The 13,374-nt window shown below is 48.0% G+C and overlaps 1 protein-coding gene across 2 annotated transcripts in view; it reads right to left on the bottom strand.

Annotated features, from left to right (window-relative positions):
• The window catches only part of RTTN (rotatin), a 117,941-nt gene that overhangs the window by 94,744 nt on the left and 9,823 nt on the right, over positions 1-13,374 (bottom strand). The window contains exons 9-11 of one of the 2 annotated variants that reach the window (XM_066352589.1): positions 12,748-12,929; positions 10,518-10,633; positions 2,893-3,066 (exon numbers count right to left, since the gene is read on the bottom strand). In XM_066352589.1, coding sequence (XP_066208686.1) covers positions 2,893-3,066; positions 10,518-10,633; positions 12,748-12,929 — 472 coding nt within the window. Of the gene's footprint in view, positions 1-2,892; positions 3,067-6,440; positions 6,492-10,517; positions 10,634-12,747; positions 12,930-13,374 lie in introns of those variants that run through there. The other variant, XM_066352590.1, reaches the window with a different exon arrangement.

Here is a 13,374-nt window from a genome sequence, read left to right as displayed (position 1 = left end):
TAGCTATGAGAAAGGCAAGAAAAATGTCATTATTCTGTGAAGAACTCTTTCAATGGGGAAAATAGAGAAAGTAAATTCCCCCATCACCAACTAAGGGCTCGCTCAGCCAATAGGCACTGGGCTCCTGCCGCGTGACGGGGCCAGCACGGGTCAGCACTGGGCTCCTGCCACGTGGCGCACAGCTGCGCATCCCGGAGACTCCACAGGAAGGGAAACAGAAGCCCTGCCCACATGCCCACACTATGGGGGACAGGGACAGAATAAACTGAACCAGTACACACCCCAAGGCGTCGGGGGTGGTGAGGAACGCTGAGGAAACTTACAAAACGGGCTGGGATGGAAGGAGAGGAACAGAAGTAAGAGGAGAGGTGACATTTATGCAGAGACCTGGGGGGGGGGCACAGGACACCTTTGGGACAGTGAGCACAAAGGCTCAGAGACAGAGGGCTTAGGCAGCAGGGAAGCCAGTGGCACGAGCGCTGAGGGACGAGGGACAGTGGTGGCCAGGAGGTAAGGCTTCAGTCCTCACAAGGACTTGTCCCTGAGGAAGAGCTGGCAGGTTCTGAACACACATCAGGACCGGTCTGCAGAGAACAGGTGGGTGGAGGCAGAGAAAGCACCAAGGAGGTCCCGCCGTGACCTGGGCCAGACAGGACGGCGGCCGAACTCGGGAAGCAGCAGGGAGCGGCAACAAGTGTTCAGACTCTGGGAAGACGGTCAGGGGAGAAACAGCACATCTCCCTCAGGGACTGGGTCTGAGCGTGACTGGAAGGCAGAAACCAAGGAGGCCCTCTGTGCCATCAACCCTCAGCTGGAATGAAGGTGCCCTCTCTGATGAGAAGACCGCACAGGAAGAGTATGCCAGGGACAGGGAGTAAGAGTTCAGTTTGGGCCCCGTAAGTGGGGGACCAGTTGTTCTCAAGTGAAGAGGTCAATAAGGATACTGGACATGTGTGAATTTGGCATTCACACACAACACGTGGTCTAGGTAGATAAATTTGGGAAGTGTCAGCAAACAGATGGCATTTAAGGACCATAAACAGGATGACAGGTCATGAGGGACTGGGCTGAGTCCTGCGGTCTACCCCTTTCAGTGGACAGGAAGATAGAGAGGCGTCAGCAAAGGAGACTCAGTGAGGAGCATGCTGTTAAGATAGTAATTCTCGGCCCTGGACGGTTGGCTCAGCGGTAGAGCGTCGGCCTGGCATGCAGGGGACCCGGTTCAATTCCCGGCCAGGGCACATAGGAGAAGCGCCCACTTGCTTCTCCACCCCCGCCCCCTCCTTCCTCTCTGTCTCTCTCTTCCCCTCCCGCAGCCAAGGCTCCATTGGAGCAAAGATGGCCCGGGCGCTGGGGATGGCTCCTTGGCCTCTGCCCCAGGCGCTAGAGTGGCTCTGGTCGCGGCAGAGCGACACCCCGGAGGGGCAGAGCATCGCCCCCTGGTGGGCAGAGCGTCACCCCTGGTGGGCGTGCTGGGTGGATCCCGGTCGGGCGCATGAGGGAGTCTGTCTGACTGTCTCTCCCCGTTTCCAGCTTCAGAAAAATACAAAAAAAAAAGATAGTAATTCTCCTGGATTGAACTCCAAGGCACGGTCTCCCATATAAAGAGCTTTATCCGACTCAAGTCAGAAAAATAAGAAAAGCTGATGTGAATTAAATAAGCACTAAGCAGAGTGTCTAGCCATATCACACTCAATAAATATTAATTTCCCTTCCTTCCTCCCGTCACCCTATCACTGAGGAATTCTGACATTTTCACTCTGCACACAGACATCTGAGACTGATCTCAGCAACACCAGAGCCGTGCCAGGGTGGAAAGGTTACTCCCTGTGTGGCCCAGTGGGCCTCAGCCTCACCCAGACTGAAGACAGCTGTCCTACATGGATTAGCCCTGGTCACATATCAAATGGGACTAAAGGTGAAGATATTTTGGGGCAAATCCATCACCATTAGATAAAAAAGAGTCAACGGCATCATCTCACGTGTGCTGGGGGAAAGGGGTGTGACATTGTTTTCTCTAAACCTAGCCACTCAGAGCAACCGCGGTTGTCCAAGGCTGTGGGAAGTGCCCGACGCCCGAGCTGACGGGGCAGAATGGAGGAGACCTGCTCACCCAGACCGCTGGGGACCCGGTGCACAGTCCCCCTGAGAAGTGCTGCTCTGAGCCATTCAGCCTCACCAGGCTATTCTGTGTTGCAGACCTCACGGAAAAGCCACAGCCTGTGACACTCCCCTGTCCACTGCATTAGCTGGGCCCCAGGGATTCCCAGGAGGCTCCAGACCTGCCTCTGGCCCAGGGCCAGTCACTTTATCCTTTATTTCCAGATTCATTCGCTATACCCATTTGATTTAAACAATCAGAACATTTTTATAATATGACCAATGTATCACTCTCCAGAATCATTTAAAATCAACAACCACCAATTTTTAAATAAAGGTCTTCAATGTCACTCTGTCTGAACTTTCAAAACTGAGAAAGCTCTTACCCGGGTTCATGTTACCACTTTCCAGTATCCCAGTTACAACTCTGATAAGTAGGAACTCAAATACTGAAACACCACTTTCAAGGTAGGGAGCTGCGAGTCCAAATTCTACGTCCAGTCTTGGTGGGCCAGCGACAGGCAGAGGGCAGCAAAACCTTGTGTTTACACAGCCACACATTCACTCACTTAGTAAAGCTACACTGAACTGTATACTTGTCTACATGTGTGCTACACTATCATTTTTAACAGTTCCTAGAACAAAACTTTACAGAATTAATGTGTCTTTTCCTATAAATGATTTGTCAAAACCATTAGCCACTTATCCCTTGCAACACCGCCAAGGTCTCTTTGTACCCACGAAGTGACCAGAAGGGACGAACAACGGGATGGGCCACGCCCAGAGACACACCTTCTCCACGGGCAGCAGCGCCTGCAGCAGCCGCGTGACCAGCAGCGCCATGCTGACGAAAGCCATCCTGTGCAGCCCCGCGGCCCCATCCGTGCCCATGCCCACGCCCACGCCGCTGTGATGGTAGCGCAGGGTGTCTCCCAGGGAGCCCAGCACCAGGACCAGCTTCTCTCTCTACAAAACAGAAGAACAACCAATGTGGGCAGCAGGATGCAAATGTCACAGAGAACCACTTAAAATATCACCGTTAAATAACAAAAGCAAACTAAAATGCAATTATTCCTCTCTATAAGAGGAGTCAATACCCACTGAAATAACCAAAAAAAAAAAATAAGATAAGCAAACCTAAATTTTTAAAAAACAACTTTTAAGCATTAAATCGGATGACTTCTAAGTAATGAATAATAATAATCAATATACAAAAGCTTAATGAACCATATGTTGCTCCCAGGTTTGTGCTTAACTGTTCCGAATCTGAGCGCCCCCGTGTAAACCTCTCATCCAGTATGTATTAGCCTTACTGCATGCTAACCAGTCTCTGGTCGAGTGGAAAAAAAAACATTAGTACAAAAGACATGATCTTTGCCCTCAAAATGATCCCAAAAATCACTAGAGAAATGAAACAGGGAAAGTCAAATAATTAAAAAACAATTAAATACCCAATTATATGAGCTCTCTTCACATAATGAGGTTGCTTTGAGGGAAGATGTTCTGCCTCCATCAATTCCTTGATAACTCACTACTTAAATAAAAGCTCTATCTTTTAACTTGAAAGACATACATAAAATACAAAGAGCAAGCTCCAGTGTAGCCGACTGACTTGCAAATCCCAACAGTACAGATCAATCATATCCTCGACATGACATGGGGACTCACTCCACCCCGTTAGCAGCGGTGAGGGAACAGCACAGGGACCCCGTTAGCAGCGGTGAGGGAACAGCACGGGGACCCCGTTAGCAGCGGTGAGGGAACAGCACGGGGACCCCGTTAGCAGCGGTGAGGGAACAGCACGGGGACCCCGTTAGCAGCGGTGAGGGAACAGCACGGGGACCCCGTTAGCAGCGGTGAGGGAACAGCACGGGGACCCCGTTAGCAGCTAGTGAGGGAACAGCACGGGGACCCCGTTAGCAGCTAGTGAGGGAACAGCACGGGGACCCCGTTAGCAGCTAGTGAGGGAACAGCACGGGGACCCCGTTAGCAGCCGTGAGGGAACAGCACGGGGACCCCGTTAGCAGCCGTGAGGGAACAGCACGGGGACCCCGTTAGCAGCGGTGAGGGAACAGCACGGGGACCCCGTTAGCAGCCGTGAGGGAACAGCACGGGGACCCCGTTAGCAGCGGTAAGGTAACAGCACGGGGACCCCGTTAGCAGCGGTGAGGGAACAGCACGGGGACCCCGTTAGCAGCCGTGAGGGAACAGCACGGGGCAGACGCAGACAAGGGGGTCCTGGCCCCTCACTCCCCCCTCTCCATTGGGAATATCTGAAAATAACAATGGGGCACAGAACCTGAGACCTTCTCATGCATGTCCAAATTGATGCAAGGATGACCCAATGGGAAACAGAAGTAAAAGGTCTGAGCCCTACGAAAATTACATCAAGGGTCACAGTCCTGATGAGACAGATACCACTCACACCCACCAGGATGGCCATGGTCAAAAATAATGGAAAATAATTGCATGCACAAAAAGTTAAAAATTAAATGTTGTAGTGAAAAATTAAAAATATATATGCATATATAAAATATGAATCATCAATAACTTAATAATTCAGGGCAAAAACTTGGTTAAAGGGGGTCATTTTCTGTTGATGAAATGCATAATTAAGAATCAAGACCCAGGCCCTGGCCGGTTGGCTCAGTGGTAGAGCGTCGGCCTGGCATGCAGGAGTCCCGGGTTCGATTCCCAGCCAGGGCACACAGGAGAAGCAACCATCTGCTTCTCCACCCCTCCCCCTCTCCTTCCTCTCTGTCTCTCTCTTCCCCTCCTGCAGCCGAGACTCCATTGGAGCAAAGTTGGCCCAGGTGCTGAGGATGGCTCTGTGGCCTCTGCCTCAGGCGCTAGAATTGCTCTGGATGCAACAAAGCGACACCCCAGAGGGGCAGAGCATCGCCCCCTGGTGGGCATGCCAGGTGGATCCTGGTCGGGCGCATGCGGGAGTCTGACTGCCTCACAGTTTCCAGCTTCGGAAAAATGCAAAAAAAAAAAAAAAAAAGAGTAAAGACCCAACACAAAGGCATCTTTGTGGTCTGAAGAACACACTATCAAGCAAAACCTGTTACTGATGTGAAGATGCAGTTTACCGGTTTTAACAGTCTTTTTGAACCTAATTAGTAAAATAGATTTAAACTTTAAACATTTCAAAAAATACAACTCCTCAAGTTTCCAAGGATGCTGACAAAAGACTAACCATTTATCACTTAATTTCAAAGAAAACTTCAACATATAGTTAAAGCTATGTTCTCCAATCCCAAGGAAATAAAAATAAAAATTTAAACCAAAAGGAGGGCAACACAAAATTAAAACAAAAAAATATTTAACAGCCATTACATTAGTAATTACTGGTCTAGAGAAAACAACTTAGAAACACAGTAGCAATCCTATTATATTGGAAGGCAATTTTTCCACAGGGTACTACTCTTCCATTACAATAATACTTTTATATTTCTACAACATATCTTTTATTCAAGACTAACTTAGACAACTTACAATTTAAATCAATGAACATATTAAAGACCACAATTTTGTAGAGCTTTTACTAGAAGTCTATTTACTTGTGACATTGTTTCAAACAATCTTGCTTATTCTAATGATGAATTAAATGCTCCTCAAAATAGTATAAAAAAGAAGTACTATGTGAATCAGTCTTGTGATTTTCATTCTTTCCAGCATTTCTTTTAAGCCAAATAAAAGTGGTTGTTTTTTTTTAATGTTTTAAGAAAAGAAAGGATTAAAAAATAAGTACATGCCCTGGCCGGTTGGCTCAGTGGTAGAATGTCAGCCTGGCATGCAGAAGTCCAGGTTCAATCCCCGGCCAGGGCACACAGGAGAAGCGCCCATCTGCTTCTCCACCCCTCCCCCTCTCCTTCCTCTCTGTCTCTCTCTTCCCCTCCCGCAGCCAAGGCTCCACTGGAGCAAAGTTGGCCCGGGCGCTGAGGATGGCTCTATGGCCTCTGCCCCAGGCGCTAGAATGGCTCTGGTTACAACAGAGCGATGCCCCAGATAGGCAGAGCATCGCCCCCGGTGGGCATGCCGGGTGGATCCCGGTCGGGTGCATGCGGGAGTCTGTCTGACTGCCTCCCCGTTTCCAACTTCAGAAAATACAAAAAAAAAAAATAATAAGTACGTAACTTGTCCACAGTTTCAATTCACTGAGCTAAAGATGTGTAAATGCCTGTAAGGTAGTTGATGGGCAGAAGCATTTTCAGAGGATAGTCACAGCTTTTACAAAAGAAGGGACAGAATTAAAATATCAGATTAGCAAAATTTTCTAACTATTCCCATTAAAACAGAATTCAGGGTACATATGTGATTCCTCCCCATTCGCATACCGTGAACAGACTGTGGGTTCCGTAACGCATCTCAGGAGCAGCTGGCCTGGAATGTCCCCACATGCTTCCAGCCTGATACCCCCTTCCTCCCACACTGCAGCCGTCCCTGTCGCCAGTCAGGTCTCGGCAGGCACTGCCCTGCTGAAGGGCAGGATCCCCCACCTGCAGGATGACAGCCACGCCACTCAGCCCTGCGCAGCAGGAGGCAGACCTCTCCAAGCCCACCAGCCTCTCGCGCCATTCCCACCTCCCATCTTTGGGGTCTAGGTGCCTGCCCCCCCCACTCTTTCCTGCCAAACAGCACTCCTCATCATTCGTCCTGGCCACTCTCCCCCTCTGCCAGGTCAGAAAGCCTACCCCCATTGGCTGTGCCAGGTCAGAGTCGCCATCTGAGATGCAGTTCAGTGAGGATTTACAAGCCCTTCCAGAGATCCCAGGTTAGGAGTGTTTCGGAAGCACCCTTGGCATTACAACAGGATTAAAAACAGAGCACTGACCTTGAACGAGGACCTGCACCTCCATTTCCTCACCTAGAGTCAGGTCATCTATCCTACAGGGTCGTGATATAAACGGCCCAATAAACAGTGTTCAGGTGTGTCTATCACAGTGTAAGCCCTCCAGCTCACCCATCTTTACTTGGCTGTGACCCCTCTATGCTCTTCTCTGTGTCGGTAGGGTCACAGTAAGGACCTGTGGCCAATGGTATGGCCCACGGGAGTGAGAACTGCAGCCCATTCATCTTGCACTGCAGGGCGTGGCAAATCACAGGCAATCAGAAGTGTCCCGTGAAGGAAAAAAACTGTCTGTGACTGTGGCAACAACCGGGAAGGCGTGTCCCCGTCCCAGACCCCGCTCCCCAGTATAAGTCCAGTCTGGCGCCATCGCTGGCAGCGAGCCCGACTGGCCACCAAGCCGGGCCCACACTCCTTCCACCCCAGCTGAGCCCCAGCAGGCAGGTCTCCCAACACGCCTGGAAACGGAAGCCACCAGAGCCCTGCAGAAGCAGTGAGTCACAGAGGAGAAGACCCTGCAATGACAGGTGTGACAGGGAGAAGGCAGACACGCAAGGACACAGCCCCCAGAGGTTGTGGTTAGGTGGCAAGAGGTGAGGGCCCCCCGCTCCGAGCCCCCTCTCGGGGTGAACACGGAAACAGACGTGACTTCAGAGGGCAGGCACGCTCAGGGCAACCCAACTGGACGAGCTCAGAGACGGTTTACTTAACAAAATGTAATGATGTCAGTAAAAATGTTTTTTCTTTATTTACTTCAAGGGAAGTAAGTTTATTCGCTTGGGGAGGTTTCATTTGACTATGCCCATACAAACTGAATTATAGAGTTCCAGGTGTACCTGCTGCCAGCACTGTCTGGTAAGATCTAGGGATTTGACTCCATATACTCAGGTATTTCCTTTCTAAATTAGTAACAGCACATTCATTATTTTGTTCCTTTAATGACTCAACAAAATACTGTTTCTATCTTTCTTCTTAGACTTGGCAAAGGTAGAGACATTAAGACATTCCACTTAATTGTTTCTTTTTATTAATATATAGCCGAAGTACTGAGATTTTTCCTGAGGCATTTCATTTAAACAAGTAAAAGTAAACCAAATGTAATTTCAAGCAGTCCAGTTTTATTTAACATTTCTAACATACCAATTGGCACTTAGACAAAATATGTCAATTATACATCAATAAAGCTATTATAACCCACATAAATACATTCAACACACATAAAAAACATGGTAAGAAATATGCAAACCCTATATGAAGAAAATACTCCTGAAAGACAAAAATGTAGACATCAAGAAATGGAAAAATCAAGACCCGGAGGTCGCCAGCTTGAGCGCGGGCTCATCTGGTTTGAGCAAAGCTTACCAGCTTGGACCCAAGGTCGCTGGCTCGAGCAAGGGGTTACTCGGTCTGCTGTAGCCCCACGGTCAAGGCACATATAAGAAAGCAATCAATGAACAACTGAAGTGCCACAACGAAAAACTGATGATTGATGCTTCTCATCTCTTTCTGTTCCTGTCTGTCTGTCCCTATCTATTCCTCCCTCTGACTCTCTGTCTCTGAAAAAAAAAAAAAAAAAAAAAAGAAATGGAAAGATACAATATATTAACCCAGGTGTAAAGAGAATTTTTCTACTTTGATTCAAAATCTAGAACCAAGTTTAAAAAAAGAAAAAGGAAAGAAGAAAGAGACTGATAAATCCAGCTACATAAAAATAAATAAATGAGTAAAAGCTTTTGCATGGCCAAAAGTATCTTTAGGCAAGTGAAAAAAAAGCTAATGGAAAAATTGCAACTTGTTTCAGAAATCCAATGTCCTGAATATATAAAGAGCTCTTAGAAATCAATAAAAGGACAAAAGGTCAATCAATGACCCCCCTAAAAAAATGAACAAACGGCCTGACCTGTGGTGGCACAGTGGATAAAGCGTTGACCTGGAAATGCTGAGGTCACCGGTTCCAAACCCTGGGCTTGCCTGGTCAAGGCACATATAGGAGTTGATGCTTCCAGCTCCTCCCCCCTTCTCTCTCTCTGTCTCTCTCTCCTCTCTCTCCCTCTCTGTCTCTGTCTCTCCCTCTCTCTCTCCTCTCTAAAAAAAAAAAAAAAAAAAAATGAACAAAGGTTTGAACAGTTTACAGAGAAAGAAATGAAAATGGTTCTTAAAGTTACAAAAAAGCGTGACCTGTGGTAGCACAGTGGATAAAGCACCAGTCTGGGATGCTGAGGTTGTCAGTTCGAAACCCTGGGCTTGCTTGGTCAAGGCACATATGAGAAGCTACTACTATGAGTTGATGCTTCCTGTTCCCCCTCCCCATTCTCTCTCTCCTTTCCCTAAAATCAATAAAATCTTTAAAAAAAAAAAGTAAAGTTACAAAAGATGTTTCACTTTACTCATGGAGAGGTGCAAATTAAACTACACTGACAACCATTATTTCATTTATCAGAATGGCAAAAATCTGAGGTATGATTATAAACCCTACTGCTGAGCCTGCAGGTGAAACCGCACGCTAACCAACTTCTCTGCAGGAGACATGGTGTTTCTCTGCAGGAGAACTTGACAACATCTACAGTTAAGAATATTTACATTTTAGCACAGCAGTCCCACTTGCAAAAACTCTACCCAGGAGACACACTTGTACCAACATGGAATATGTGCACACAATTTCAGGAGACTGGGTGAACAAACACAATGTAGCCCCTGCCACGTGTAGGACAGGATGATCACGCTCTCCAGCATAACATCCACACCTATCATTCCCGTGCTCATGGAATGTATTTTCAGTTGTAAAAACAAGGTATAACCTCCTTCTATGTATGATGTGGGAGAGGGAATAAGGATCTATAAACTTAATTACTTACATTTACAAAAGCAAAAATAAAAATGGAATAAACCAGAGAACAGTGTGGCAGGGAGACATCTCTGAGTTCGTTTTGTAAAGAGAAAACAGTCCTCAGAAGTGAAAACAAATGAAAACAAATCTAACTGTGCCGTGTTGGAAACAGAAAACAATTCTGTCAAGTGGTATCTGCTGAAATTGCTCACTGAAGGCACAGTATCTTGACTGCATTTTCTTAGTGAATTGGCCTAAAGCAAAACCAACTGTAGGGAATCATGGAACTTGATTAGTATGGACCACAATGATACTAATGCTGCCATCTGACATGACTGGATGTCTGCTGGAAGTAACGCTGTTGCCGCTGGTAAAGACTGACTATGCGTTCCTATGAGCGGCAGCACAAACAAAAACATACATGTCTAAAATCACAGAACTAGCACTCTGAACTCAGGATTTTTAAAAATATCTACATATTTCCTAGTTCTATTACTAAAAGGAGAGACTGCTGTCCCAGTAACTAAAAGCAGCCCTAAGGCCTATTTGGTCTTGCTATACACTCCCCCCCCCCCCAAGTGACCAGAGTGTCCGGAGAAATAGCCTCCTCCAGAGTGGACACAAAATAAACCTGGGACTCACTGTGTCTGACAGAATGAGAGCTTTCAAAGACGAATGAGACAATGATACCAGAGAAAAACAAAATACCCATCCCCCAAGGAAATCAGTGATTCTCACCAGCTCTATAGCAAAAGGGCTGTTGTCGTCCCAGAGAGCTGCCGAGATCGCCTCCCCAGTGAGTATCAAGTCCTCCGCAAGCAATTCCAGTACTCTGATTATCATCTGACTACTACCTGGAAAAACAACCAGGAGAAAGATGGGAAAACAGTCACCTCTCCAATGAACAGCTGATGCCACACTGCTCCATCCTCCACCTAGTCATGCCTACACATTCCTGTTTCTCTTTTAATATGTTTTATGGTTTCAGAAATGTTGAAAGAAATAAAGAGGGAAGTCATAATCTATAACCATTAATGACACCTGCTCTGACCGTAATGCTACTTGACCACAAGTCAAATGTGCCCCGAGGGGAGGCTTCGAAGGAGACAGTGGTGGGACGTCACTAGAAGTGCTGGGACAGCTTCAGCTCTCAGGCTCAGAGACATCGTGTTACAAGCGCTACGTGAAGGAGCACCAGGTCAGTTTAGCAAACGCATTCTGAGAACTTCCTGCTCGGTAGCAGAAGGTTTAAGCCTCGTCATAAACTGCACCTTCCCCCACGGGAGGCACCCGGGGAGCTGAGCTTGGACCATAACTCAGGTACAAACGTCCGTGCCGGAGTCTGATGAAGGCACTTGGGGGAAATTCCATCTGAAACAAGTTCTCCAGCCTACGCTCACCTGATAGTCTAAGAAAATCCCAAAAGGGACTGTTACCAGAGTCATACCCACCAACGTAATGCCCGATCCACTCGCACGGAGTGATAAGGGCTGTCATGGTCCTAATTCCAAGTACGGGGGCCATCACATCATGACCTTCCTGTCCACACACCAAAGAACTACTAAGTCATAAGGGTCCAGATTAACTGTTTCATCAGAACAGCTGGACAAAGCTCTTTTAGAGACCTCTTATACTGAACAATTATAAATTATGCAATAACTTACCATAAAAGGGCAAGAGAACGTTTAGAAAATGTTGCGTGCCAAGTGCAGCGTTACAGTTACCAAGCTGACTCTACAGCAAACTGGGAAAAGGCTGAACGCACCATCATTAAATCTAGCGCTGGGCTTCTCCGTAGAGCACGCAGGCGAGCACCCTTTAGGACGCGGGGTTGAGTCTCCACCACATTCCTAGTACAGGAGTCAGTACGAGCCCCTAACTCCGGGAAGCAGGTCCTCGGACAGACACTGAGGTAGTTTACCTCGGGCTAAAACAAACTTGTAATACTTCCCAAATAAACACCTACTTTCTACTTTCCTTCCCAAGCAGGCAAAAAAATAGTTACGGAACTTAAAGAACCATTAGAATGTGATATATTTTTACTTGGCCAGAATAAACAAGAAAGCAAAACTCATTTATCTTCGAAATGCAAAGTGCTTAAGAGACTGGACTCTGGGTTCCAAACAGCCCTGAATCAAGCCCCTGCTCTTCGCAGTCAGGCTGTGGACACATTTCCACATCACTCTACACCTCAGTTTCCTGATCTGCAAAATGGGGTAGAAGCAGTAACCACGGCGAGGGAAGGCACAAGGGGGAACTACGGCTAGCCACCGGCAGGAGGGCCGAGCACAGCAGGGCTCGGGCCGGGTCAGGCCATCTGACCCGCCAGTGGCCACCCGCCCGCCCGCCTGCCGTGTTGTGACTGCTCTCACCCCTTACTGACTTTCCAACTCTGCCCTAGTGGGCACTGCAGTGCACGTGGCAACCTGACCTAGCACCTCAGAAAGTGGAAAATGTTTGGGTGTCTAGAGTTTTGTTGTGTTTTTTAAGGAAATACTACCACAAAGCTAAGGATCCAGTAGTAGGTTTCTAACACATTTCATAGCTGATGAAGGAACAACCCAGTGAAAAGAATGAATGAGAGCAACTCAGTAAGTTTCTAAGGAGTAAAGGCCAGAGGTTGTTTCGCTGGTCTATTCATTGCGGATCCACCTTCTCAACCTGGCCCCACGGCATGGATCCCATGCAGGCCATGCTAAAAGCAGCCGCACGGTCAGAGCCTGTGCCTGGGAAGCCCTACATGGAGGGGGCCCCACCTGAGGGGTGTGCCACGGGCCCACAATTAACTAAGATAACAAATGCCATGGAGAGTTCTTAGGAATGCTTCCCAAAGGATAAGGAAATGCAGACATAAATGCAGACTCTAAGGGTCCTAGCATCAATGGAAGGAGAGAAAAAGAGAGAATGGGGAGTCCCAGCAAACAGACGATGATTGTCCGGACAGCACTAGGACTCGGAAGCAGCTCACCTGTCCGCAGCAGCGGGGCTGCGGCCTCCAGGACGCAGACGCAGAACGCAGGCAGGCTGAGCCGCTGCGCCTGCAGCTGCAGCGTGTCCCCCGCCTCCAGCTCCGCCAGCTCCACCTGCACCACGTCCAGCGGCGAGTGGGCGGACACCCTGGAGTCCACAGGGGCGTGACTGCTGCTCCCACTGTGAAATAAACACAGCGGTGCCTGAGCACGGGGACCACCACACAGCCCGCCCACGCACTGGCCGCCTGCGCATTAGGCTCAACAGCGGACACCACCTCAGAGCTTCCCCGTTGCAATTCTGGAGGGATGTGTAGAGTCCCTGACACATTTATGAGATCAGACTCCACCAGGATGGCTCCAAACGCTTCCTATTTTGCTTTTCAAAGTGACAGTCTAGAAATGTGTCCACATTCCTGCGGCAGCCAACAACATCAGCACTGAGAACCCATGCTTTGTTAAGAAAAGCTAGCAAGTTTCCTGCAAAGTTATCATTCCTTCCGGATCAACTTATAAAGGCAAAACTATAATAGTTCATATAGTGATTTTCGCCAAATGTTCAAAGTAAGCCAATGTTAACAACTGAAGAATGCTAGAAAATGCCAGGAAAACATGAGAAATGGATT

Source organism: Saccopteryx leptura, chromosome 11 (assembly GCF_036850995.1).
Source record: "Saccopteryx leptura isolate mSacLep1 chromosome 11, mSacLep1_pri_phased_curated, whole genome shotgun sequence".
Lineage (NCBI taxonomy): Eukaryota > Metazoa > Chordata > Mammalia > Chiroptera > Emballonuridae > Saccopteryx > Saccopteryx leptura.
This window is presented reverse-complemented; position numbering and strand designations above follow the sequence as displayed.